The sequence below is a fragment of the Sorex araneus genome, chromosome X, assembly GCF_027595985.1.
Source record: "Sorex araneus isolate mSorAra2 chromosome X, mSorAra2.pri, whole genome shotgun sequence".
In the NCBI taxonomy this organism is placed as follows: Eukaryota; Metazoa; Chordata; class Mammalia; order Eulipotyphla; family Soricidae; genus Sorex; species Sorex araneus.
Window position 1 is genome coordinate 215526561 of NC_073313.1, and position 26594 is coordinate 215553154.

At 34.7% G+C, this 26594-nt stretch overlaps 1 protein-coding gene across 1 annotated transcript in view; it reads left to right on the forward strand.

Annotated features, from left to right (window-relative positions):
• ITGA4 (integrin subunit alpha 4) overlaps positions 1-26594 on the forward strand; it is a 77293-nt gene that overhangs the window by 29679 nt on the left and 21020 nt on the right. The window contains exons 11-17 of the mRNA XM_004601377.2: positions 2119-2213; positions 3518-3608; positions 4182-4227; positions 5010-5164; positions 9421-9575; positions 22063-22212; positions 24591-24667. Of these exons, the coding sequence (XP_004601434.1) occupies positions 2119-2213; positions 3518-3608; positions 4182-4227; positions 5010-5164; positions 9421-9575; positions 22063-22212; positions 24591-24667 (769 nt within the window). The remainder of the gene's footprint in view (positions 1-2118; positions 2214-3517; positions 3609-4181; positions 4228-5009; positions 5165-9420; positions 9576-22062; positions 22213-24590; positions 24668-26594) is intronic.

The window sequence follows — 26594 nt, forward strand, 5'->3', positions numbered from 1 at the left end:
TGTGACCCACATAATAAGAGTGACAAGAAGCAACCTAAGAAATACAAGAATAAAGTCAAGTAATTAATTAAAAATCCTATTTAATGTATAGTATAATTATGTTATGCAGCAGTAATTTGGCAACACAGTATTCATGGTAACATTATTAATTTCTAGAGTTATAATTTTCAAAACAAAAGATAAAGTATGAATATTTTGTAGTTATGATAATGTTACATTTTAAAATACATGTTACATTTTAAAAGTGCTGTAAAATTGTATGGTGAATATTATATTTCATAAATAGTCCTGTTGGGTTGGAGCCGGTAGGGCATTTGCCTTGCGCGAGGCCAACCCGGGTTCGATTCCTCTGCAACCTCTTGGAGAGCCTGGCAAGTCAATGGGGATGACAGTGACAGTGACAGTGAATAGTCCTGTTAAACTTATTGAGCACTTTAGTGTAAGATATTTTAGGTCAGGCATAGAGTATGTGTCATAACAGATGCACATGAAATGAAATGATGTTTTGTATAAGTTTTATAATAAAACAAAACACAAAATTATTTTATGCCTTAATCTTATTAAATAATTTATTTTTTAGGATATGATGGGGAAGTAGAGTGGTAAGACCCAGAAGAGCTCAGAGGCTACTCCTCCCTCTGCTGGGAGGGTTGTTGTAGTGCCAGGGATTGAACCAGGATCAACTGCATGACAGGCGTGCATCCTTACCCTTGGACGCTCTCCCATCCAGGACCTCATCTAGATGCATAAAACTATATTTACATTCCTATCATATCTTTGGCTTGCTTTTGACTTCATCTATATCTTGAAGTGTGGAGGATATGTTTGCACATCCTAAAAGTATGTGTTTGCACACATGAAATAAAACGTGTGTGTGTTTGCACACATGAGAAATGATTTTAGTGGCAGCCAGGAATACCCTGAATTATTCTTGTAATTAGAGTTATAAAAATATCATGGACAGTAAGCAAGTTTCCATATCAAAATAGTTCTAATACCGAGGAAGATCCCCGGAGTTTTCCAAAGCTGGGACAGACAGACAGAAAAGCATGTTACGATTCCTAAACGCTGGAAGAGAAACTAAGTGAGGAGACCAGGCACAGTGCCATTCCTTGGAGAGCATGTGGGAACTGAGGTTCCAACCAGCACTTTTCCTGAAAATACAACGCATAAAGGCAATATATTTAGAGGTCAGAGATTATTCAAGAGATTGTTTTTGTGTTGCATAGTTTGTGAAGTATAGTGCAATAAAATTAAATAAATTTTATTTTATTTAGTTTCTAATTCACAGCATATCTTTGTATTTAGTGATTATTGATGCAGATTCATTTCTGGGCATATAATTTTCTGCTTTGTCTATCTTTTAAGTATTTTACTGAAAATTTTATAATTGATGTGATAACATTGTGTAAGCTTAAGGTGTAGCACCTTAGTTATGTATATTTTACAAATGTTTGCTATACTAGGTATAGCATCCAATGTTTTATCTAATTATACTTTTTCCTCATGATAAAATTTTAAGATTTACTCTCAATAACTTAAGAATATTCCATGTAGTATCAACATTTTGTTAATTACATTCACATGAATATTTCATGTTACTTATATGTTAAGATATAAATATGTTATATATGTTGGTTATAGTCTATATTTTTGTCCCAAGAACTTATTTATATCTTTTTATTAGAAGTTTGTTCCCTTTACTCTCTTTGTCCAGTTCCTCTGTACTTTTTCATGAGCCATGAGCTATGATAAGGGTAGGTTAAGGATCATATTCTATGTCAAGAAATCAAAACAGATTATGAAATAGGAAAAATATGGGATAGCTGGGGCCCAGTGGCAGAGCTGGGGCGAGACCAGAGGTTTGACTAGAGAGTGATCTCTAGTCATTCCTTAGTCCTTTCAGACTCGTTAACCATGTCCCTTCCACCACCATCAGTTCTGTGAAATACTGTGCAGTAAGATGTGAGTACCTTGTTATTTGTTTTCAGTCTAGCATGAAAAACATTTTGATAAGCAGTTTTCTTGTGTGATGTAAATTAAGGAGCTTGAAAGTTAGCCTAGAGGATTGCATTCTCTATCAAGAAATAAATGTCATGCCACTTAAATCTTAAATAGATGTTGCTATTGGAGCTCCACAAGAAGATGATTTGCGAGGTGCTATTTACATTTACAATGGCCGAGAGGATGGGATTGCATCAACCTTCTCACAGGTAGACACTATTTATTTGCAAAGGCTTCATTGCAATTTCTTATGTTACTGTAGACTTGTTTTTCTTAATTTTCTCTTCCAAATGCTGAAACTTACATTTTGCCATTTCCTGTAGCCACATCTGTGGTCTGATTTTTAAGTTACTTCACAATTCTTTGATTTTGTTTCTGCTTTGGGGGTCGGAGTGGACCACACCCAGTAGTGCTCAGGTACTTGGTGCTTGCTCCTCGTTCTGTGTTTGGGGGACCATTTGTGATGTTGGGGATCTAACCTGGATCTGCAACATGCAAGGCAAGGGCCCAACCCACTGTAATATCTCTCCTTCCCCAAGATCTTGAATAATGCTTTAAAACTCCCCACCACCCCACACCCCTCATAAATTGGAGCTCTGGTTCATTTTCATTCTAGTTTCTCTGCAACCTATGGAAGATTTCTCTTTGTATTCCATCTACTTTGTGTTTTGGGTAATATCTATACTACCCCAAATAAGCTCATTTCATTCAGTTAGCTAAGTATTATTAGTGGCTCTATTAGTGGCTCTATTCCATAGTCCTTGGAGAAGACACAAAAAGAACAAATCCTTCTCTTATGCCCTGAATTTGTATCAGTAGAATACTGACTATCCTTTTAATAAAATTTGCTGTAATTTTTTGAATGTAATCTTTACATTTAAAAAGTCAGGGCCTTTCATTGAATATGTAAAAACTCAACATACAGAGAAGTGTTCTGAAGAAACTTTTATGGAAGCTTTACCTTATATTGTTATTTTTAATGTGGCAAAAGAGGTTCATGTTTCTATGTATTTACTATTATAGCTATATCCTTCTATAACAAAAAGTAAATGATTCTCTGAGAATAAATAGCCTAAAACTTACAGATAAGTATTTGGACAGAAATTAAACACAGAATAGGAAGTATCTTGTTTAAACCTGAGTAGTAGGCTTCATGAAATGATTATAGATGTCTTATTTTCCAAATTACTTGGCTCATATTTTATCTTAGATAGGGAAATACATTCAGAGCTGAAAGAAAACCCACTAATAGGGATTAAGGACTATTTTAGAAAATCTGTTTAAGTTTCCTTTTGTTCACAGAATACAATAGTTTTCTTCTAGCCACAAAATAGATGTTTACTGGTCACCACAACCTGGAAACATTTATCTTAGACATAAGTATTTGACATAGCTAAGAAGCACCTTGCTAATAAATGTGTCCAATGGGAAGTCATGTCAATTTACTATACTGTTGCTTCTCTGAGATATTTGGTGTCAGCAGCTACTTCCCACCAATTTACTTATTTTTCAGAGAATTGAAGGAATTCAGATCAGGGAGTCTCTAAGTATGTTTGGACAGTCAATATCTGGACAAATTGATGCAGATCACAATGGATATGTAGGTGAGTATAAAACTGCATTTTGTAAATTGGAATAAGCATTCTTGTAGATACGACTTAATTTCCAAGTACAAAAGCTTAAATTGAAGAGTTCTGATTTAATTTTTTCTAAAAGTTCTTTTGAAGTCAGGGAAAGATGAAAAATGATCAAGTAATTATTAGCTTTGCACTGTTAGTTTCTTAATGTCTCATTTCTTTTCAGAGAAATATAAAGCATGTCTGAAATAAAATATGATGACAATAAAAAGAAAAAAAAAGACTTTTTTGCCTTCAAGGGAGATTTCTGGGTAAATGTTGTTAGTTCAAAACTGGAATTATTTTATTAAACCTATCTGTAGCATAATTTTTTCATAATGCTTTTATTTACATTGTAAAGAGATAATGTTATCATAAATGAGTTGATCCAGAGAATTGTGTTCTGAATCTAAAGAGTCATATGTATTATTTTCTAATATTCTCAAAGTAGATTATAACTGTGCTTTGATACAGTTAAAAGGTGACATGGTAAGTATTTTTGGCTGAAAAATAATTCTCTTTGATGAGCAATGATCATTATTTTGTATTTTTGTCTACCAGATATAGCAGTTGGTGCTTTTCGATCTAATTCTGCTGTTATACTAAGGTGGGTTGATACCTTTTATTGCTTAATGACAACTAGATTTAATCATAAATGATGGGATAGATTTTCTAAATTAGTGGTAGTGACCTCATAATGTTCTTTTTGGTATTCTGAAATTTAATTATGGAAATTCAGGACACAAAGAAATATTTTATTTATAAAAAGGTTATACATTCTAAAAGGTATAATTGAATCATAAAAATCACTTTTAAAAAATGAAAATAGAAGCTTTTGTTGATACATGCAGAGAGTATAGTTGAGTAAAGTGTATAATAATAAAGTATTTATTGAAATTACCTGGTCAGTGGAAAAGACAAAACAGTTCTCATAAAAAAAAAAGAATTTGGGGCTTATTTTCAAGCTCCTTTTCTCCCTGAAACACATGTCTTATTTGTTTGTCTCTTTTTGCTTGCTTTAATCTACTCTGGAGAAGCCATCTCTGTCTGTCTCTCTCTCTCTCTCCCACACACACACACACACCCTCTCATATTTGTGGGTCACATCTGGCAATACTCAGGTGTTACTCCTGGCTCCACACTGAGGAATCACTCCCAGCAGGACTGGGGAGACCATTCAGGATGCCACAAATCAAATTCCTGTCAGCCTTGTGCAGAACAAGGGCCCTATCCACTGTACTATCTCTCAGTGCCACCTGCCATGTTCTCTTTTCAACATTTCTTATTATCTCCCCTATCTTTCTAAGTAAGTTTCATTCAATAAAAACTTTCTTGTTTCACTAAAATAGTACTGTGATTGATATTGCTAAATTTTAATTTCCTTCTTAGGACAAGACCTGTTGTGATTGTTGAAGCTTCTTTGAACCATCCTGAGTCAGTAAACAGAACAAAGTTTGACTGTGTTGAAAATGGATTACCATCTGTGTGCATGGATCTAAAGCTCTGTTTCTCATACAAGGGCAAAGACGTTCCAGATTATATAGGTAATTGTCCCTTGCAGAATGAATGCTTTTTACTCAATGTACTTCATTCATTAATCTTCAGATTATCTTTGAGTCTTCACTAGTTTTTTCTATGGAAATGCATATATATTTATATATATACACATATATATACATAGTATTTTTATATATACATATGTGTGTATATATATATATGCATAGACATATACATAGATCTTACTTTCACATCTTCTGGATTCTCATATTTTTCTTCAGTGAATGGGACACATTATGGCTAGTGTTTAGAGACTATGGCAAGAAAGCAGAAGTGTTGCTTCCTATTTGTTTAACGTGATCTAAATGAGTTAATCTTTCAGATATCTTTTGAATAGAAATAGTCTCAATGTTCCTTTTCTGTTTTACTGGGATCCTAGTGCCTGAAGTTAGCCTAAGGAAACCTGAGGAGAGATTCTTTTTTAAAAAAATTGAATCACCATGAGATAAATGGTTACAAAGTTGTTCATGATTGGGTTTGGGTTTCAGTCATCAGTGTTCTAACATCCATCCCTTCACCAGTGTATATTTCCTAACAACAGTGTCTCCATCGAGAAGAGATTCTTTTTTTTTTTTGGGTCACACCTGGCGATGCACAGGGGTTACCCCTGGCCGTGCTCAGGGGACCATATGGGATGCTGGGATTTGAACCCGGGTCGGCCGCGTGCAAGGCAAACGCCCTACCCGCTGTGCTATCTCTCCAGCCCCAGAGAAGAGATTCTTTTCATGTTTTATTCTATTTAAATTTTTGAAGAAGTTTATAGAGTCTAGAATCTGTTTATCATTTACTATAATTCAACTCTTGAGACCCACCCATACTCATTTTCCTATCCATAGGCAATTCTCCATTATCTGCTCTGGATAATGTAGCTTTGATATACTTAAGTAAAATTGAGGTTAATGAAAATTACATATATGTGGATTTGTAAATATTTGTTTTTCCTAGCAAGCTTAGTGTTCCTGAATATTTTATATTTAAAATAATTAAAAAATATTTACTAATGAAACTATGGTAGAAGTGTATTTGAATTTATCATTGGAACATTCATAATTTACAAAATTTATGAGAACACAAAAACATTCAGGAGTTTATTGTACTCTTGATCCTATAGGCTGTTGTCATCTAAGCCAGTTTCTCATCCTTTTTTTCACCTATTAACCGTTTTTTCAAAATTGTGACCTTCCTGTGGCCCCCACTATCCCACCATTGATTCCCTAGACTTATACCTTGCCTCCACACCCCATTAATACAGTTTTATCAGTGGTTCCATGTAATATCCAGATAGCTATCTATCCCCTGACTGAGAAATATTGATATATACAACATAGAGGGCAGCAAATACTTATAATATCTAACTATGGACATGTAATATAGGTTTCAGTCTGAGGCAGAAATATGGAAAGGGCCTGGTGTCTCTACTTTTGATCTGACTCATTTTTATTTCACTTTTTAATTTTTAAGTTTTTGGTGGGCTGGAGCGATAACACAGCGGGTAGGGCATTCGCCTTGCATGCGGCTGACCCAGGCTCAATTCCTCCATCCCTCTCGGAGAGCCCAGCAAGCTGTTGAGAGTATCTCGCCTGCACAGCAGAGCCTGGCAAGCTACCTATGGCGTATTTGATTGCCAAAAACAGTAACAAGTCTCACAATGGAGACATTACTGGTGCCCACTTGAACATATTGAGGAGCAACGGGATGACAGTGATACAGTGATATAGTGAAGTTTTTTATCTCTGGGCCATGCTCAATCGTGCTCAGGGTTTCCTCCTATTTCTCTGCTCAGGGATTACTCCTATTAGGGTTCAGGAGACCATATAAAAGATTGAGGATTAAACCTAAATTAGCTATGTGCAAGTCAAGCGCCTTACTTGCACATAGCTTGTTACTTGTTATCTTTTAACACATCTGTGTTAAAAGATATCTATTGAGTTAGACTAATGTTAAAAGAAACACATTAACTTAGATTATTTTGTATGTTAAATCAGTGTTTATGGTGCTGCCAAGTTCATTGTGACTAGATTGTTTTAAATGTTAGAAAATATATATATCAAACTTATAAATAATCAGAATCATTGCAAAATCATTCCTTATGGTTGCCATAAAATGACTACTTAGAGAAATAATTCACATGGTAAGCATGTTAGATAAAAACCAAGGCATCTTACTCTACTGTGAGTGGATTTTTATTCAGTATTCACTTTTCGTCTAAACTCAGGTTGATGAATTTATACATGGCTATTTTAGTTTTTTCAGTTCTCGAATGATGGGCCCAGGGCACAGAGATAAGCAAGGCATGTGGAATGTTGAAGCATGGAGGGCCAAAGCTCAATCAGGCCACTTGGCGCTGATTGACATTTGCAGCCTCCTTTTATTGGGTTAATGATCAAAACATCTAGCATACCTCAGAGTACATAAGATCAAATTACATAAAATAAAAATACCTTAAAGTACATATTATTTTGCAGTCTAATGATGCACAAAATTACTGACAAAGCAATTCAGACCACCTTGTAAATCTCGACATCCCACTTCTCATAAATTCCACATCAAAATCTATGCAAGCTTACACGTAGATTTTGTAATAGCCCAGTAAGATATTTGTTTAACTTTCATCCAGTCATAGCACAGTTAATCTATAACAGAAAATGGCTGCATTGGGACATGCTGACCCCAACTCAGTTCACTCAGAGTTCCTAGCTGTTTGCAACTACGACATGGTCTTATCTGCAAGGCAGCGTCCCCAAACTTCCTCATAAATCTGGTCAGGCTCCAATACAATTTCAGTTTTTCTCTGAGGTTAATGAATCTGTCATTAAAATTTTGAAGTCAGTTTATTTGGACTATATTTTCTAAGTTAAGCAAAAGTTAAGAGCATACTCAAAACTTGTAAAAATAATATATTTCCTTGAAATAAGTAGCACTGTAAGTGGCACTGTCATCCCATTGTTCACCGATTTGCTCGAGTGGACACCAGTAACATCTCCATTGGAAGACTTGTTATAACTGATTTTTGGCATATGAAATACGCCACGGGTAGCTTGCCAGGCTCTGCAATAAGTAAGCTAATAAAAATCACCTGGATTTATATGTTACTCCTAAAGCGTAACACTTTAGGAGTTAAATATCATTTGTGAATTAATAGTTCTTAAAATCAAGAGAGGCCTGGAGCGATAGGGTGTTTGCCTTGCATGCGGCGGACCCGGGTTCAATTCCTCCGCCCCTCTCGTAGAGCCTGGCAAGCTACCGAGAGTATCTCGCCTGCATGGCAGAGCCTGGCAACCTACCCGTGGCGTATTCGATATGCCAAAAACAGTAACAAGTCTCACAATGGAGATGTTACTGGTGCCCGCTCGAGCAAATCGATGAATAACAGGATGACAGTGATGATGAAAATCAAGAGCTATCTTAACAGACTGTTAGACCTAGCTTGTTTTTAAAGTAACTCGTTTAGTTTGAGGAAAATGGTCCTTCCTTCTTGGTAACATCTGGTTGGTTTAAAAATATTTCCCTGTTTTGTTTTTTCATTGCATATTTAAGATCTCCTTTAGCACATGATTATTTATTGTATCATATCTGAAGTAAGTTTTTACCAAACTGCCAGAATAATTATTGAAAAATGCCTATATTTACTTTTGCATAATTCAGCACTAGTCAGTCATGCTTGAAACAGAAAGACTAATTGCATTCTTTGACTGGAAGAGACATTTTTGAGATGTCTATATTTTTATAGCTATATATTTACATAGCTTTGACTTTTGAACTATGCATTCATTTTATCTGAAACTCAGAATCAAAGGAATAATAGCAACACCTCAGAAAGAAAGGGAAATAAACAAAGCCAACAATATCTAAAATCAAATATATAACTACAGAAGGAAAAAATTTCTCAAGTGACATCAAAGTGTCATACTCCTTATACTCCTTTAGTCAGATGTTAGAAAATAAAAAAAAAGCACTCAGATCTGAGATCTTACTCTGGAATTTTAAATTTTGTTTTGGTCATTAAGTTTTATTCATATGTGACAATATTTGGCAAATAATTAAAGTTGTTAATGCTGTTAAAAAATAGAAACATAGAGGACAGTTTGTTATTTTTTTATAAATTTTTTTGAGATTTGTATTTTTTAATAACTTCTCTGATATTTCAGGTTAATATTTTAAATCCACTGAACAACAAGCAGTAATAACTATAAATGCTTTTAGATACATGTGTTAATTGTGATTCTCTTTACATCTTTTGCAGTGTTACTCTATAACATGAGTCTGGATGTGAACCGAAAGGCAGAGACTCCATCCAGGTTCTACTTTTCTTCTAACGGAAGTTCTGATGTGATAACAGGGAGCATAAAAGTATCACACAAAATAGCCAGCTGTCACACCCATCAAGCATTTATGCGGGTAATTTCAACTAATTTCTATTAATGAATATATACACCGTTCAATATGGTGTAGCAAAGTAATCACTTTATTAAATTCTTATGTTTTTATTTATTTTTCTTAATATAGAGGGCCTCCCAAGCAGCGTTCGGGAGCCCTGGAGCTACTTGTAACGATAGTTGGCAGTTCAGTGCCAGAGCCCGAGGATGTGCTGCTGCCTGGAGGGCATGGTGCCACACATTTCCCGGGCCATCCTGCACTTCACTGAGTGTGGGGTACCTCCAGGGCCACACCTGGTCGTGCTCAGAAGTCTCCAGGCTTATAGCACTTGGTGCTCAAACTGCCTGTGTGCTGTTGAGGAACAAATCCTGGCTGGAAATGTGTTAGGCGTGTCCCCTAACAGCCGTACTTTCTTCTGGGACTAAATTGTTACCTTTTTTATACTGCATTTTTTTTTCTTATTTATAGACCTGCTCAGAAATGTGCATTAAGTAGCTCTGCTGAGCCTCAGATCTATTTGGGGAATGGGAGGAGAAGTTGGAATGTTGTTTGGTTTGGTTTTTGATATGGCTGTAACAAAGCAGCAGAATCCAGCATGACTACTTTAGGATTTATCTTGTGTCTGTGCCAGCATTGTCGGTGATGTCACAGGGAACTTGCACAGTTGTGAGTGTGTATATTAAGGGGGGATGGCAGGGGGCGGGGGCAGGAGGGCAGGAGGGTGTAATCATCTGTGGGCCAGGAAAATGGCTCTCATGATTGTTCATATCCTACCAAAGCGAAGCCGCTTTCAGATGTATTTTCTTTAAAACAATCATTCTCAAAATAATCATTATTTTTGTCTTGTATTATTCCAATTTTATCATATGAAATAACGCAGGTCTTTTTCATTAAGTAATGGTGTCTTTCATCAGAAAAATCTGTTGACAGAAAAAAGCCAAACTACTCCCAGGATCCTTTTTTGGAATTTCAAATAGTAGCCTCAGAACTTAATTTTCCCTTAAATACTTTTTCCAAGCAAATGTAAACAAGCATCAAGACCCCAGTACAATACTAAATGCTAAGAGCATAAACCCTGTGTTATTTTCCTTAACAATTTTTGTTGTTAGAATAAAGCATTAAAGTTTAAAGGCTAAAAAAGCAGAATGATTTTAATATAGCTATCCTATATATATATAGTAGAGAATTAAAGAGGGTAAATTTTTAAATCCTGCTAAATTGTGATTTTTACTCAGATTAGTCAATTTTGAGACTAACACTGGGGCCATTTAAATGTAATAAGACGGGAAAAGTAAAGGCAATAATAGGAACAGAATTAGATTTTTCTAAATATGTTGTGTTGAATTTGTGTAAATAAAACAAATTGGTCTGATTTATTTAGTCCTATGTATCTTTGCTTTGCTCCTTCTAGTAAGGGTTCATCAGATCAATACTTTCCTTGAAATATGTTTATAGTAGACAGGAGAGTTTACTAGAAACGTCCACAAGTGTATGGTGAGCATACATTTTTACTGTCACCCTGTCACCATGGTGTCCACTGCAGTAGTTTATAACCATTGACTTTGAACATTGTCATCAATAGGAAACAAAATCATTTAGTTTCTGTGATTGGTACATAATACGACTCTTTTAAAAAGAATGAGGTGTGCTTCTTCCAATATTTTTTTTTCTTTCCTGAATCATTTTGCTTCTGTTAGGACATAGTAAAACATATATATAGATTGAGTAAAGGCTACTACACAAGGAAGAACACAAGGACTATAAATGTTCTATAAATGGCCCCATTGTTAGTCTCAAAATTGACTAACCTAAGCTATAGAAGCATTTGTCCCACCTTGGGTTCTGTCATTTAAGCAGATACGGAAATAGAATGATTGCCTTTTCTGTTCCCACAAGGATGGTATTCAGGGCATTCCAAAGCACTGTTGTATTTCTGTAGTCTGAAAATATAGGACATGTAACTAAAGATTTCTACATTTTTAATAATAACATAACATGAAAAGGCCTGGTGGTCAGGATGCCTGGATTGTTCCTTTCTTCCATAATACATATCCATCATTAATAGTTAATCTGCATAATAAGCATTCTGCCTCAGCACTCCTTACCTTATGCAGTGGGGTGACAGCATAATTATGTACTTAGGCTTTGAGTCCCCACCTTTCAGCAGACTCCTTGCCTGCTGCTTGGGCATTCTTGCCTAATATAGTTGTTTCTGTTAGACATATTTCTCAATTTACCACTTACCTATATGTCCAGTTCAGTAAATATTTATTGAGTTCCTACATTGTGTCAGTTTGAGACACATACAGGTTAGTGAATAAAACATGAAAATATTCTTGCTCTTACAGGCTGTTGTAATGGTACAGTGGGTAGGCACTTGCCTTGCACTCAGCTGACCTAAGTTCAATCCCCAGTGACCCATATGATCCCCTGAGCACAGAAATAATTCCTGAGTGCAGAGCCAGGAGTAAGCCCTGAGCACCACTCACTGGATATGGCCCCCAAACAAACTATATATAGTTTACATATATAGTTATATATATATGTGTGTGTGTGTACATATACATATATATCTGTATATACATAGAAACTGAATATATGTGTTTATATTCAACCACGGAATGTTCAGGAATCATTTTGAGACTAACACAAACTATTTACACTATTATACTATTTACATAAATCCTGTATATTCAGGAACCCAGCCATGGCCATGATCAGGGCCACTCTCCACATGTTTGTACAAGCCTCACACATGGGGGAGCCAGTGGAGGAACCCAGGTGTGCAGGACCTGGATCCAAGATCTCCAAGGCTTCTCAGAACGGGACTGGGCCTCTTCTACCCAGATCCCCCATTTTCTAGTTGCTAGACAGTCACACCCAGAGATTGCCCTCATGCTGTGTAATTCCATCAATGGCCAACATCGGAGACTACAAAACCAAGCTCCTGGAAGAGAGCGACACAGTCTTTTGGCCCCATGCCTGGCTGTCTTCACCAGAGCCTAATAGCTTAGGTCTCCCTCTTGGAGAACCTGAAAAGCTACTGAGATTCTATTGCCCACTCGGGAGAGCCTGGCAAGCTCCTCGTGGCGCATTCATGTCCCAAATACAGTAACGGATATATTCGTACCTCTTGGAGAGCCTGGCAAGCTACTGAGAGCATCCCACTGCATGGCAGAGCCTGGCAAGCTACCCCGTGGTCTATTCGATATGCCAAAAACAGTAACAATAGGTCTCATTCCCCTGACCCTGAAAAAGCTTCCAATCTTTGTGAAAGACGAGGAAGAAGAAGTTGCTAAAATATCAGGGCTGAGTATAATAGAGATGTTACTGGTGTCCGCTCGAGTAAATCGACAAGCAATGGGATGACAGTGATACAGTGATACACATATATAGTTCAACATGTATATGTATATATAATGCATATATGCATATATATAATTGTCCTTGATAAAGCTATAGTCTAGTGGGTGAGATAAGCAAATATACAATAAAAGCATAGATGTTAGATGTTACAGGACTGGAGCGATAGCACAGCGGGTAGGGCGTTTGCCTTGCACACCTCAGACCCAAGTTCGATTCCTCCATCCCTCTCAGAGAGCCCGCAAGCTACCAAGAGTATACCGCCTACACGGCAGCGCCTGGCAAGCTACCCGTGGCGTATTCGATATGCCAAAAACAGTAACAACAAGACTCACAATGGCAATGTTACTGGTGCCCGCTCGAGCAAATCGATAAGCAACGGGATGACAGTGACAGTGATAGATGTTACAGCATTTTAAACTTGTAAAATTATTTGGCTGTGACTTCATATAGCACAGTGAGTGAGGGAAAGTCATAGCAAAAGCTTTTAAGCTGTGATTGATGAAAGACCAAGGTATAAAGGAGAACAGAGTATAGGAAGCTATGCAGCACCCTGGAAGGAATGTAGGCCTCTCCTAGGAGACAATATTTGAGCCAATACTTGAAAGTATAAGAAATTATCTATAAGTAGATTACATAATTCCTCTAAGGAAGTCTTTTTGGATCATTTTTAGAAGATTAATCATAACAAGCAGTGCAAAATAAATTATTTAGGATCTGCCTTTGGGGCATGCTTGGGTGGTGGTGGGAAATAATGGTAGTGGGAAGGTGTAATGGTGGTGGGTTTGGTGTTATATTGAATGTGACAAATTATTATTAAAAACCTTATAAAAACAAAAATTATATTAAAAATTATAAGCAGCTCTATAGAACAGTAGTTCTCAACTTATATATGCAACAGCACCACCAGGAGGGCTTGTTGATGCTAATGTTACTGGGTTACTAATTCAGCAAGTCTTCAGTGAGGAGGCTGAGAATTTGCTTTTCTACAGTGTACTCTGGTGATGGCTAATACTACTGGCTTGAGAACCACACCTTGAGAATCTCTGCTCTCGGATTGTATCACAAGAGAAAAAAGCTGGGTAACAAGAAATGCCTCAAGGCCAGATTATTACTTATTGTTTAGAAAATAATGAAAAGGCCAGGGTCTGATATGTGAACTAGAGGCAAGTAGTGGAAGAAGGTCAAATCATATCATGGAAATAAAGATCTATTATTGAACAAAGGAAAATGATGTTATCTTATTTCCATACGAAAAAAAAGATACCGTACTCTGACTTCTATGTTGCGACTAGACCATAGGTATCAAAGTTGGCAAAAAGGGACACATGGCTACAGTGAAGATGACAACAGTAGTTTTAGTGAAAAGTAGTTGAAGATAGTTCCTGTATTACTTGCAAACAAATCAATGTATGCTTTTAAGCAATAGATGCTCCAGGCTGATTTTAAGGTCTTTAGCCCAGGCAATTCTAACAATGCAATTTTCATCAATAGAAATAATATTTCAAGGAAAACAGCTTTGAGGTAGGAAATTATGGAGTTCATTTGTAAATCAGCCAAACTGGAGAGACCTGTTTTACTTTCAAGTGTTAATTTAAGTAAAGCATTTTTTATATACTAATCTGAAGTTGCAGAGAGGCATAAATCTTTTGGCATGTGATTGATAAATCTTTCTGATATGGCTGTGATCAGCACAGATTAGGGTACATGTCTGTTTTCTGGGATGCTACTGAATAGGCTTGAGAGAAGAGAAGGCTGATAGAAGAAATGAGATTGACAAGTTAATAAGGAAGAAATTCAAGGCGTGTTGCACTCCTCAGAAGTGAAGTGAATGATACAGAACAAAAAGAAGCAATAAGATTTTAATTCTGCTGCTTAGTCAAGTAAGATGAGTACTTAGGCTAATTATTAGGTGTAGCAATATGGAGGTCATCAGTTGTTTGCAACAATAGTTTTTCAGGGAACATTTATAGTACTATAGAAAAAAAAGAGAAGAATAGGTGACAGTGCAGGTTATACTTGCACAGAGTTTTGCTCCAGAGGAGACCAAAGAGGTGGAATTGGGAATCAGCATCGAACAAGAGAGGTCGAATGAAGACTTGCTTATTTTAAAATGGGATACATAGCATAATTTCATGCTTGTTTTCTTTTTCAGTAGTGTGGTGAGAGGATGTAATAGTTGGAGCAAAGTTCTTGAAAATACTAGAAGGGTGGTATTAATTGATAAGTAAAGGTTATAGTCTTAGATAAAGCATTTGTGTAGTTCATCTGTGTAGGTGCTTGCAGATGCTATGGTTGGGAGGACTATGGAGGTTCTCTTCTGATTGCTTTAATTACTCACTGAAAAAAAAGGAAACAGATTTCTATCAGTAGGAAGGGGGGAAGTGCTTGGAGTTTGGGAAGAATGTATGTAATGTTCTAGGAAAGTGAGAGTAAGATATAGTGTTTTACATGTGAGACAGACTTAACGTTCACTACAGTCATGGTACTTGAGATTATTCAGTGGGACTGTAGGGTTTTTTTTCCATTGTATTCTAATTTGAAAACTGTAATTATTCAGAGATGTGATTAAGAAAGCAAAGCAAGGGAGGGACAATTGAATTGATGGGGGAAAGTATGCAGGTTCATTGTTCTATTGTCTATTAAGAAAAAAGGAAAGATAATATAGAAATTAAAGGATGGAGAGCAAATTGAATTCAGAGATCCTAGTAGGATCAGTAAATTATTTGAAATGAATATTAAAGCAATTAGCTAGAAAAGTTCCATCAATATTACAAGTAAGAGTCATTGAAATCTTGAAGGTGAAGAAAAGATTGAATTTTGTTTATGTTCTTATTCAAAATTCCTTCATTATCTTACACAAGTGAAAATCTCTAAAACTATGCATATAAAACCTATAGCATCCTTTGATGACAGAGAGAATTTTACTTTTAGTAAAACCAAATGTCATTGTAAAACTTAATTTTTCATTATTCTCTTTAGTGTTCCCATTTTTGGTTTCAGCACTAAATCTTGGAATCTAGTAAATAAATTTCAACAATTTCCTAAGCATCTATAATGCTAATATGTACATGTAGAATGTATAATATTTGTTGTGAACTTTGGTGATTTATGTGGTTGCTAGATATATCAGTTCTCTCAATTCTACTTAGTCTATGCATTATCAAAACAGTATCATGTTGTATTGTTTTACTTGGCCAAAATTTATTCTTGAGAAAATCAAAAGAAAGTATAAAGGTTCTATTTTTGTTTTGCTTTAAAAAATACATTGTGTTATAGTTGTTAATTTTTTAAATCTTTATTTGATACTGAGTCCATAACATTACTGAACTTTTGAAAAATAGAACTTCTTGAAATTTAGAGTTCAGAGTTCACATATGATTTCTGTGATATTAGAAATGATTTTTTAGAACAGTATATATCTTATGTATTGAAATACTCATCTCTTTAACATCACTTTTATCTATATGGAAATGTTTCCCCATACATGTAAGAATATAAAAATAAGTCTACCTTTGCTACATTGAAGTATGCATCTTTATTAAATATTAGAGATTAGGAAAAGATCTTAGAAAAAAGATTAATTTTTGAGGTTCTTTTGATTTAGAGAGACCTGGTAGACATCTTGCAGCACATTTTAGGAATATTGAAGCAACATGAAAGTTAGATTTCCCTTAAGATTTTCATAGATATTTCTCAGCTAGTTTCAATGGAATAAATACTCATGAATATCTGAGAAGGGAGTGGGAGTAACACATGAGGAGATTTTTCTTCCTTCCCACAGCATTCCCAGTGAAAGCTGCAAGTATTTATTCTATTGATAAGACAAGAAAAGTCTTTCCCCATTGATATCCTGAGGTTCAGTGTGTGACCTTGGTGTGCTGTATTTATGGTATCAACTTGCTAACCTTACATAGTAGTTCATTCTGTTCATTTCCTAAATTTTTCAGATTTCAGTTTTATATCTCTCTGGAGTAAAATCATTTTATTTTTTACTGTAAATCTAGGCAACTTCTAAACTAGCGTTTTAATAATCTCAAAATAATAAGTGTGTTTTTGATAAGTAAATATATTTTAAGCAATAGAACAGTGAGTAGGGTGTTTGCCTTGCATGTGGCCAACCTGGGTTTGATTCCTCTGTCCCTCTCAGAGAGCCCGGCAAGCTACTAAGAGTATCTCGCTCACACAGCAGAGCCTGGCAAGCTACCCGTGGCATATTTGATATGCCAAAAACAGTAATAACAAGTCTCACAATATAGACATTACTGGTGCTCGCTTGAGCAAATCGATGAACAAGACGACAGTGCTACAATGCTACTTACATATTCATATCATATACACATATATATATACTTACACTTATGACAAGTGTAAGTATATATATATGTATATAAGAATAGTTTATAAAGTGTCTTTTCTCACAATTATATTTTACCTCTAGTGCACTGTGAACTGATCCATGTATACTTACATCTCCACTAAAAATCTAAGTGAAAGTAATTACACTGGGGAATTCTAGAAATGTATTGATAATTGAACATGCTAATGATTAGACTGCAAAATGTTTGAGAACAATATCATTTTCATGTTTGTATTCCTAGTGCTAACTCAACTCATCACTCAAGGCAGAAAATCAATTGATATTGAATGAATTTATGCATGATGGGCTCTTGATGCTATTAAGAGAATTCTGAAAGGAAAAATCTAAGAATGTTTTATTGTTTTAATGGTTCTATTGGTCTACTGTTTTATTGTTTTAATGTTGTAATCATTACAAAAATAATGGGAATGTTGTCATCACTCAGGATGTTGGAATGCCATATATTTGAAAGTTCTCTACCTCTTAAACCAAGTTTACTAAATTAAGTGATTACAGTGACAAATCATAGTACTGATTTAAGTTCTAATCTGTGCTTCATAATTTTACCTCCTCCTTACCCATCCTATTTCTCCTGTTGCTGTGAGACAAGCGTTTAAAAACACAAACCTGATGATATTTCTTGCTAAAAATTTTTCTTTTTTAAGAACCCTCCGTTTCCTTTGAAATGTAGATTATGTCCCCTGCCTCCTCTTATGTATTCATGTTATGTTCTCATCCCTTGCACTGCATGTGTAGATTTATGAGTGACATTTTGCATTCCCACAATTGCCTCTGACAAAGTAAGCCCATGAAGCGACATCTTCAATTGTTTATATATCAGTATCCTTTCACTCATTATTTTGTAAACATTTCTCGCTCTTTCAGTAACTATTTTAGACAAATTCCTTCACTCCATAGCAAAACATGAAGAAATGGTCCTACAATTAACTTCTCAAGTTAGCCATAGATATAAATTTTCATGAAATTCAAACAAGTCAGACTGTGTAATTCTAAGCATGTGCTAATTTGCATACTGTGGGTATCCTATTTTATGTAATAATCCATAAAATATTTTTATTATAGCACATGCCCATTTTAACAAAATAGTTTAAGCAAATCTACCTTTCACTCCAAAATACTTAGTCACTTTAAATTTTTTTGGGTATTATAGCTTTTGTCCTTAGGTTGAGCTGTTAAAGTTAAATAAGTGTGAATATCTGTCATACAGTTCTTTCAAGAGTGCACGTACATTTTATATATTGTGAGAAAAGCATAATTAATAGCTAATTAGGATAATGAAAGTAATATACACCAGATGTAGACAAGACCTTGTGGAAAATTAGTATGAATTAGGTAACATGCGATTTGGTCAAAGCAAGCTTGTTGAGAAGAATTAAAACAGTGGACATGTGGAGGGACAATCAGTGGCTGTCTAGCTCCTACACCTTGGGAATAATTTAATCAAGTTTGCTATTGTAATACTCAGGGCTTCAAGCTGTTCCGTTTTCACAAGTTGATAACTTGGGATTTGGGCCCTGATTTGCAGCATTCCTATATGGTCAAGGTTTAATGTGGAGATTATTTAATGTGGAGTAATTTTTAAAAATAATCTCTCATAGAAAGAATGGAAAAGTAAACAATTCTGAGTACTTTGATTCACAAATATTCCAAAACTCTCTAAGTTAATACAAATCTAATAATTGTTCTTTAACTCTTTTCATTTAGCGTTTCTAGATTGACAGTGTAATTTTTTAAATTTATCTCAATTTTTCACCCAAATTTATTATAAATTTTCCATTATATCCAAGATAATGCATTCCTATTTGGTGTTCTTTGATATGTTCTTCTGGGGCCTTGGAATGCTGTTGCCATTAATTTCTATGAGTTTTTTTAGATTCGCCTACCAAAATTGACCTACCATATAAGTACGTTCTGCTTTTTAAACCTGAATTAAAAAGAAATTCAGTAATTACTTGATTGCTTTCCCCGGTTACACTGGAAAAACATACGCATAATAATTACAACATCTGACATTTCTTGAGATCTTACTAAATAACAGGCTTTATGCAAAGTGTTTTTACTTATGTCATAAATTTTTAGAAGAAGGTGTAAGTACAATTGCCATAAGCAGTCATTACTTCCATTTTCAGGGGAGGTCATTGAACGATTGAGAGACTAATTTGCTCAGTTACAGGAATAATAAGTGTTGGATCTGAGGGTGAAACCCAGCACTCTGCTGTCTGTCTATTTGCTTTTTAACTATTGTGGACATGTATTAATAATGTGATAAACAAGAGGAAAAATTATATCTATTTTATAAATTAATAATACAGTATTTATGTGATATGTCATGTTTATTAATTCACCTCATTGATTTTTTTTATCAAAAACATGCATGTTTATAAAAAGGATGGCAATTATCTGTGTGATCGCTATTTTTACCCCATCCATTAGGGATAATTAAATGATGAATGTTGGAAATAATCTCTTCTTTATTTTCTTTTAGGCAGTAATGTTTAAGATATAATCCAATCTTGAGATCCCTATAGATAGAACTGACATTACTATCTCTGAGATCTGTCAATTACAGTGTCATGAATCCACTGAAGGACTCACCAGCATAATATATGAGAATACCTCTACTGTGGTGAAACATTTGAATCTCTCTCTGTCATATATGGTGAAGAAAGACTTCATGAATCTTTCCAAATGAGATGAACTATAGATTGAAATGGCATCTGAAAATAGAGTTAAATATAAAATTTAAGTTTAAAATGTTTAATATAAAACACTTTAGGGTATATGACTATTATTTCAAATATTATTTGACTACAACTCCTGTAATAACTAAAAAAAAACCTATGTAGTTCCTGTGTAGGGGACTATATCTGAATGTTAACCGCCCTTTCAATGAGGTCACTTTTACTTTTCATCTTTGTTGTATCTAAGATACATTTTATCAAATTTGCCATAAACATGTTTTATTTCATGCAATTTAAAAACATTGTCAACTGCATACTTTTATGAATGCTTACAGATTATTTTATTAGTAAAACATTATTTGCCCACTAGCACAGTGGGTAAACATTTGCCTTGCATGCAACTAACCAGATTTGATCCCTAGAATCCCATATAGTCCCTGGAATCCAGGTATGTGGGCCCCGTGGCTGAGATCTGTAAACCTACTCAGATTGGGACTGGGCCTCCTCCACCCAGCTCCCCAGTTTTCCAGTACTTTGGCAGTCATACCCACAATCTGCCCCCTGGCGCCATATAATCTCATCAACCGCCAAGATCCAGAGACTATAAAATAAAGCTCCCAGAAGAGAGAGGTGCAGTATTTCATGGAGTGTGCGGCCAGATTTGTGGCCACGCCACTCCTTATATTATAGTCCAGCAATGTGCCTAAAGTAACACACATTTGTTTGGTTTTAACTTCCTTGCTTGAATTCTCTTATATATGGGCTTAAATGTCTCCAGAATGAAATACAACAAACTTCACACACTTTCTTCTTATTGTGGTGGGAAGATGCTAACTGGTGGGGTGGTGTTTGAATATTATATGTAATGAACTGTTGTGAACCACTTTATGAGAATAAAATGTATAAAAATCACAAAAAAAAGACTACCTTCTCACACCCCAGGAGTGATTCCTGAGTCCAGAGTCAGGAGTAAGCCCGAACAATACTGAGTTTCCACCTTCCCCCAAAGAAGACCTTCCAAAGTTACTTGTCTAACTTCTAAGTTAAAGAGAATTAGGAATCTTAACACTGAAAAATCTAATTTCTAAGGCAGATTTGTGGAACTGATCTTATAAGATATGTCATGTTTTGAATATTGCCTGAAATTTATACCATTGAGATTCTATATACATTTACTATCTAAAGAAGTGCTTTCTTAACTGGTACATAGAACTTTTGAAGTTCCTTTCTTATTATTATGCATTATTTGTACTTATGTATATTAGCAAATGATTTTGATGATAATGGGATCATTCCTTAATGAGGCTGCTGAATAATCAAATGAATATATAATAGTTTTTAAGTTCATGAGAAAGTGCTTTAAAATAAAGTGTTATGAAAAAAGTAATTCTTGCATATTGAAACAAAGATTAAGATATATTAATTAAAATATTTTAATATATTCAAGAAATATTACTTGGAAGTTGAAAACAGTATTTTAAAATATAATTGCAAAGACTTCTCAACCACTTATGATAAGATTAGACCTAAAAAAGTTGCAAAAGTTAGTAAGATAATAAATTCAAATTTCAAACAGAGCAGAATATATTCTGAATGGGTTACAATTGTATATTGATAAAATCAAAAAATCTTTTGTGATGCTTAAAGTACATATCTGAGAAGAGTATAAAAATAAAATTAGAGTGCTTAGCATTAAGTACACTAAACAAACCAACAAACAAATCCCCTTATATACCACTCTCAATCTGTAAAAAATGTAGATGGGAAAAGCCCATAAGGCATAGGAGAAAAAGGATATTTCATACTCACTATCAAATCCAATTGAATCAAAATGTTACTGCGAGATGCAAATTGAGAGAGAGTAATGTTTCTACTATGTAAGTTTACCATAGGAAAATATTAGATCAAATAAAATATTGAATCACGCTTTTAAATGATTTATGTATGGTTTATCATTTTGGAAATGCTTCTTGACTTCCAGATGTGGCATTTGGTTTCATCTACAGGAAAAGAGAGGCTCTGTATATTTTCATTTATGTGATTATTTTTATTGATCGATTCGTTGTAATTTTAATTTCCTTAGAAAGATGTGCGGGACATCCTCACCCCAATTCAGATTGAAGCTGCTTACTCCCTTGGGCATGAGGTCCTCAGCAAACAAGGCAATGAGGAATTCCCACCACTACAGCCGATTCTGCAGCAGAAAAAAGAAAAAGACAAGATTGAAAAAACAGTAGGAATATTTTCCTTTATTCAGAGCAATACTATGACATACAGAATGTTTTAATATTTCATAATTCTGAAGAAATAAGCAATATGAAAATTTTTATGGATGAGTTTTGTAATAAGCAAACACTTTGAGTATCCTTGGGTTGTGTTTTCCCTTCTAATATTCCCTTTAGGATATTGAACTGAATATTTTAGAGTAGGCATTATTTAGCCATAGACTGATTTCCCATTTTCTTTTACCAGTGAAAGAAAATATGTTATTAGCGATTACTCTTAGTAAAAGTAAGTTGTTTCATGAGTTTCTTAGTGTTGTTATATGTGCTCATATAAAATATGTTCTTAGTGATTACTCTGGGCTGAAGCAATAGCACAGCGGGTAGGGTGTTTGCCTTGCACACGGATGACCCGGGTTCGATTCCTCCGCCCTTCTTGGAAAGCCTGGCAAGCTACTGAGAGTATCTCGCCTGCACGGCAGAGCCTGGCAAGCTACCCCTGGCGTATTCGATATGCCAAAAACAGTAACAAGAAATCTCACAATAGAGATGTTACTGGTGCCCAAAGGAGCAAATCCATGAGCAACTGGATTACAGTGTTACAGTGATACAGTGACACAGTGATTACTCTTAGTAGAAGTAAGCTGATTCATGGGTTTCTTAGTGCTGTTTTATGTGCTCAGTTTATTGTTCTCTTTCTCAGTTTCTCTCTCCCTTTTACTCTACCCAAGGATTCATTCCTATCTTGTTAGTTAAATCCTCTTGCCATGTTTTGCTCATTAATAAACATATACATTTCTGCCACACAATATTTTTTAATTTTATTATGCCTCTTCCAAATCCTAGGACTCAATATTCTAACCAGTGATATACTTTTTCTAATTTGTCACCAAATAGCCTTGGTGTTTCTGACAGAATATTTACTTCTCAGAGCCGAGTTGTTCAGACCTCTACTATCCAACCATACAAAAACACTCCAGAGGATGTTTGAGTGTATGATAAAAGAATTTATTAAAACATTTGCTAATGATTCGCAGAATGTTAAACATTAAGGAGGTGTTTAAAGGTCTAGTTTATATCCTATCCAGACAAAATTGCCCAAGTCACTTTAAGATATAAGAGTTTACATTTATCTCTGTCTAGTATGTGATACTAACTGGAATGAGAATGATAAACTGACAGCAGATTTTCTCTGAACCCTATGTAAAAATGTTTATAGTGGATAGATATTTCATTTTTCTGCTGAAATTCAGTTTTCAATATTAAGTATTCTGTAAATGTCATTAACAGTGAAAATTGAAGACTTGTATCAAAGTTCAAGCCTTGACCATTTGTAATTATAGGACGTTTGCCTTGCATGCGGCTGACCTGAGAGGCCAGCAAGCTACCGAGAGTATCCTGCCCCCACAGCACAGCCTAGCAAGCAACCCGTGGTGTATTCAATAAGCTAAAAACAGTAACAAGTCTCACAATGGAGACGTTACTGGTGCCCACTCGAGCAAATCGATGAGCAGTGGGATGACAGTGACAGTGACAGTGACAGTGATTATAATAACCTGCATTTTAATTATTATAATGACCTCTTTACACCTAAGAGTAGTAGAAGAAAATTCACATTTACTTAATTGCCTGGACATTTATACTTTTCTCTGCTTTTCCCAGGATCAGGCAGTCTGTGCTCTGACATGCTATTTGACAGCATTTCCCATTTAATTAACTGGTTCCTACTCTGACTCTCTCATTTTCCCTCTTAACCCATTTCTCTTGTCTGCGTATCTTTTTCTCTATCCATTTTTTTCCCAGTGTACTTCAGGTCTTTCCACATACCTTCCCTCTAACTCCCACTAAAAATGCTCAGCATTATATAAATTCTGGAACCTTTATGATAGACTGCTATTAATTTCATTCATGGTGTCAAAATGTATAAATATTTATATTTTGTTCTTTTTAAAAATATAAAATACCTGTCCTGTGAAAATTAATTGCCATGCTTATGTGCAATAATAAATGGTATCTAAGTGTTGAAGCCTGAGAGTTGGAAGGAACTTGACAAGAAATCTTGGTAGCACAGGTTTTAAACACTTAAGAGTTCACACTTTGCTTTAATTAATTTTTTTGGTATATATTATTAAAGGGAATTTTATTTTTTCATTTGACAATTCAGATTTTAAATTTTCCTACTGGAAATGCTTAGTTTCTTTAACCAGGCAATTATTTCTCATTTGAAATTGAGCATTCTCAAATTTTACATTTGGGAAGAAATAAAATATGAGCTAACATTTTGTTTTTTTAATTTTTCTAATCTATCATATGTTTCTTATTTAAAAAGAGAAATATTTACTGTCAATTGAACTTAAATACAAAAACTGCTGTCATATTTTATTTTCAGGTACACTTTGCAAGGTTTTGTGCTAATGAAAATTGTTCTGCTGATTTACAAGTTAATACAAAAATTGGATTTTTGAAGTAAGTATAGAATAGTCTATTATTCACCAAAATGGGTTAATGACTGTGTGCATGTTGATTCTGTAGAGTAATGGACTAAGAACTAATCCTTGGGATTTAGTAACATTTAGAGATCTGGAAAAGATCAGTATTTTATCAAGGAAATTTATGTCATTTATACATTCACTGTCACTGTCACTGTTATCCCGTTGTTCATCGATTTGCTCAAATGGGAACCAGCATTTATACACTATTCACAATAAATATACATTCAAAATTACTATTTTTTGAAAGGAGAGAGATTATGTGAGTATCAGGACTTTACAAAGCATGTTTTAATCTTTTATTGATAACTCAGATTGCATTTAAAAATTTAATTCTGTCATGAGTCATTATTAGAGTTGTAGTTATGTTTTAGACATTTGTAAATTCTTATTGATAGAGATTTAGCAGCAAAATGAGCCTCATATTCACATGTATTGCTTAGTTATTTTCTTACCCAGAAGTGTGAGTTCACAATTCCAATAATATATATATATATATATATATAAAAGAAACTTGTAAAACATATATCTGTTTCTAACACATTTGAAAAGCAGTAAATTGTCTTGCTTTTCCAAATTCATAGAAAGGTAAATAGTATGAAAAAATATGATATGCTTAGAATAGCTGATAATGAAAACTAGATAAATGTTGGTTGCTGTTATTGTTTTATAGTGATAAATTTAACATATCATAATTTAGTATCATGGTAAAGATTCCATTATAATAAAATTGCTTTGCATATTATAGGAAGGATGTAAAATGTAAGAACCATAAGGACAGACAAAACAACAAACTATTTGAAAGTCCTCCTCACATTATGACTTGTAAGAATGTCTAGGGGTGGGGTGTCCAAATGAGAATTTCACAGAATAAAGAACTAAGGATAAAATCTAGGTAAGACTATTTTATTTAAAATCTAAGCAGGAAATGGAATTCCCTCTGGGAGACTAAAAAGGTATCTTTTAAGAACTAAGGGAAGCACCGAGTCCCAGGCGAAATAAACAATGAAGAATATAAACTACACGTCCTAAACTTGTAAAATTATTTGGCTGTGACTTCATATAGCACAGTGAGTGAGGGAAAGTCATAGCAAAAGCTTTTAAGCTGTGATTGATGAAAGACCAAGGCTTCCTTGGCTGATTTTCAGGTAGAAATTTTCAAAGTAACAGTAGCTCAACAACCAGACAGAGATTGTACTGGGAACACAGATTTTAATATATTTATAAAATGTTAATTATTTAATCATAAAATTTGAGGAAGTGTAAGGGTAAAGGTTGGTAAAAAAAAATAAAATGGAGAGAGAAATCTAGTTAAATTGTGTGTGTGTAGAGGGGTGCTTTTCATATCTACTGGATTTCTCTCTGAAGTATTTAACAGCTATACAGTTCCTTATTCTTCTGGATCAGTGCCTCTTTAGCATTAATTTAATATGGCAAATCTACCCCAGTCGTCTTTTCTATCCCCTTGGTCCTACTGTCTTTGGAAGATCTTTTATTCAGCTCATGTTATTTTAGGGAAAAAAATCCATTCACACCACTCAATTCCTACAATTCAACTGGCAAGTCTTGCCCACAACTATACTCTCGCCTGGCCTGGTTATACTAGCTATGCCAATTCAATATCTCACTCATCTCACAACCAAATCGTTATGTCCCCTTGGCCACCGCACCACTAATCACCACTCCCATAACTTAGTTATCAGAGCCAGAAACCTATAGTTTTACCTTTTTCACTTTCATGTTCCTATTCCTGGCATTGAATAAAACAGTAAGTCCTATGTTATTACTACTTACATATTTTTAATTTATATTATACTTCTCGGTTTCTCATTATTGCTCCAGATCTATCATGCTGTATGCTACCAGGAATTTCAAGGTTACCCATTTTCTTGAATAACAGCCTG